Source organism: Penaeus vannamei, chromosome 25 (genome assembly GCF_042767895.1).
Source record: "Penaeus vannamei isolate JL-2024 chromosome 25, ASM4276789v1, whole genome shotgun sequence".
Taxonomy (NCBI): Eukaryota; Metazoa; Arthropoda; class Malacostraca; order Decapoda; family Penaeidae; genus Penaeus; species Penaeus vannamei.
In genome coordinates this window covers 5471129-5473628 of record NC_091573.1, presented here as the reverse complement: position 1 = coordinate 5473628, position 2500 = coordinate 5471129, and the positions used below count along the sequence as shown (strand labels likewise).

General features: G+C 45.0%; 1 protein-coding gene across 2 annotated transcripts in view; it reads right to left on the bottom strand.

The window, feature by feature from the left end:
* Positions 1 to 2500, bottom strand: part of LOC113812955 (ficolin-3) — a 12800-nt gene that overhangs the window by 3203 nt on the left and 7097 nt on the right. Inside the window, exons 2-4 of one of the 2 annotated variants that reach the window (XM_070138814.1) lie at positions 2165 to 2298; positions 1758 to 1872; positions 1046 to 1460 (exon numbers count right to left, since the gene is read on the bottom strand). In XM_070138814.1, the coding sequence (XP_069994915.1) occupies positions 1046 to 1460; positions 1758 to 1872; positions 2165 to 2298 (664 nt within the window). The remainder of the gene's footprint in view (positions 1 to 1045; positions 1461 to 1757; positions 1873 to 2164; positions 2299 to 2500) is intronic. The other variant, XM_070138815.1, reaches the window with a different exon arrangement.

The window sequence follows — 2500 nt, the reverse complement described above, 5'->3', positions numbered from 1 at the left end:
TAAATCATATGAAATTTCAAAAACAGTATGCACAAAAAAAAAAAATCATTTTTTTTTATAAAGAACTCGGCCTAAATCTGTCTATCACGCTCAAAATGCAATTAGTCTAATTTAGTAATTTACTCTGTGTTAGGTTTCCATAGCACCCTAAATAAACCTGCAACCATGTACAGTTGCTTCAATATTTAAGTGGTATTTTAGTTTTTTTTTCGTGTCCTGACCCCTTATAGGAACCCCTTATCGGAACGCCACATAGCCTAAGCCATGCAAAACCTCGAGACCTTTCTAGCGCTCTCAAAAACTGTCCTTGTGGTTGCTGAGAAAAAGTGAACTTAAGTAGGTCTCTGGTTATCGTTTATGGTTTAATGTTTAATGTTTTATAGCTTCTGGTTTTACGCCATGAAAATTAATTTAGATTAAATCACAGATAAACGGGATGTTCTGAGTATTTGATTGATTGAAATTGATTACCTGCTTGTCACTGGCATCCCCGTCTATCATTTTCTACCTCAATGTTGTCTTCCTCGTTATCATCACTATCACTATTATTATTATCATCGTTATTATCTTCATTATCGTTTTCTCTAGCATTACTTAAACAATTCCCTACCCACTGACTCATTCACTCACTCATTTACTGACTCATACAATAAATCACCCATCCTCTTACTCATCCACACATTAAGTCACTTATTTTATCAGACGTCCACGTTGTTTCACTCATTCACTCACTCAAACAGCCACTCACTCAACTACTCACTCACCTACTCACTACCCACTCACCTACCCATCCATCCATTCACTTACTCATTCACTCACCCATCCATCCACCCACTTGCTCTATTAGTTACCCACCTACTCACTCAACCACCCATCCACTCAACTACCCATCCATCCACCCACTTACTCACTTACACACTCACCCACTTGCCACCCACCCATTCACCTATCCACCCATTCACTCACTCACACGCCCACCCACTCACTCAATCACTCTCTCACCCACCCATCCACCCAATCACTCCCTCACTCACTCGCCACCCACCTGGCATTGCCCCCGAGTATCTTGGTCTCCTGCGTGGTGGGCGGGACTTCCGTGGCGTTGGCGGGCGGCGAGCATGCGCAGTCCTCCGCCTCGTCCTCGGCTCCGCCCACTCTGCAGGGGCACTTCTCCTCCAGCACCAGCCCGCCGAAGTCGAACTCTGTCGTGATTTCTGCGGCAGGCGGCGTGGTCGGCGGCGTCGACGGAGGCCTGCCGTTCAACAGGAACTGTATCTGCTGCTTGTACTCCTCCAGCTGCTCGCGGAGTTCCTGCTTGTCCTCTTGCAGCGCCTCGATCCTGGCGGTGCAGCGGCCCTGCTGGATGAGGAGGTCCTCGTTCTTCTGCTGCAGGAGGGCGTGGTGTCGCAGCGCCAGGGACAGGAGGGAGTTGTAGCCCGCGTCGTCGGCTCGGGCAAGGGCTGTGGGAGGGCAGGTCGTGGGATATGTATTTGTGGGCAATATTTGTTTGTTTGTGTGTGTGTGTCACTGCCTCTCTCCCTCCCTCCCTCTCTCTATCAATCTATCTGATGTCTTACCTATCTATCCATCTCTTCACCATGTCCCCCACTCCCACATACACGGAAACATCCATGTAAAATCCAGACAAAAAGTACGGAAACACCATTGATCATTATCCTCCCGCAGACCACTGATACTCAAGACCCAAAACTCAAAAGCCAAATGGAACTGGCGAGATGGAGAGAGCTTCACCTTACCCTCCTCACCCGAGACAGCGTCCACACTGGCTCCGGCGCTCGTGGGAACCAGCTTTTGCAAAGCTCGACTCACATCCAGCAGCTGGATTAAAAGTTCCGATGGGACATTTATCGTCTGCAATGAGCAGGTGTGAAGTGAGAACGCGAAAATTTAGATTTGTTTATTTCAAAACGTATAAATTTCCTTTGTCAAACTAGAAGGTTAATTCATGATCCCTGTATAAACCATAATCGCGTGAAATATTGTCTTTTACACACAAGAAAAGAAGAGCAAATATAAATATACCTTTTATCAGCAAATATAGAAATAAATCAGAAACCATTCACTCTAAAGGTGATACGATATCAAACAGTCGATAAAATAGAGAAAAACTGAAAAAAAAAAAATAAGCAGAAAAAAAACTCACCGAAGTGTTATGTGTGTCTGTCGTGGCTGCCGCGTGGACGACCACGACTACGCTGACGACTAACCACGCCCACATCGTCGACGACTTTGATGACCACACCAACTTTAATTTTGATTGGTTGGTTAGTCTCCTGTCTTCAAATAAAAAAGGAAATAATTATGAAAACTAGAAAAAAAACGAAATAATAAAAAAAACATAAAAAAACAACTAATATAAATAAAGATCCCTTTGTCCCGCATCTCCAGTACACGATGGGATCACCTCTCCCCTTCCTATCGAACGAAACAACAACAATAAACAAGCGTAGAAAAGGGTCGCTCGCCGGTATGAGAGGAG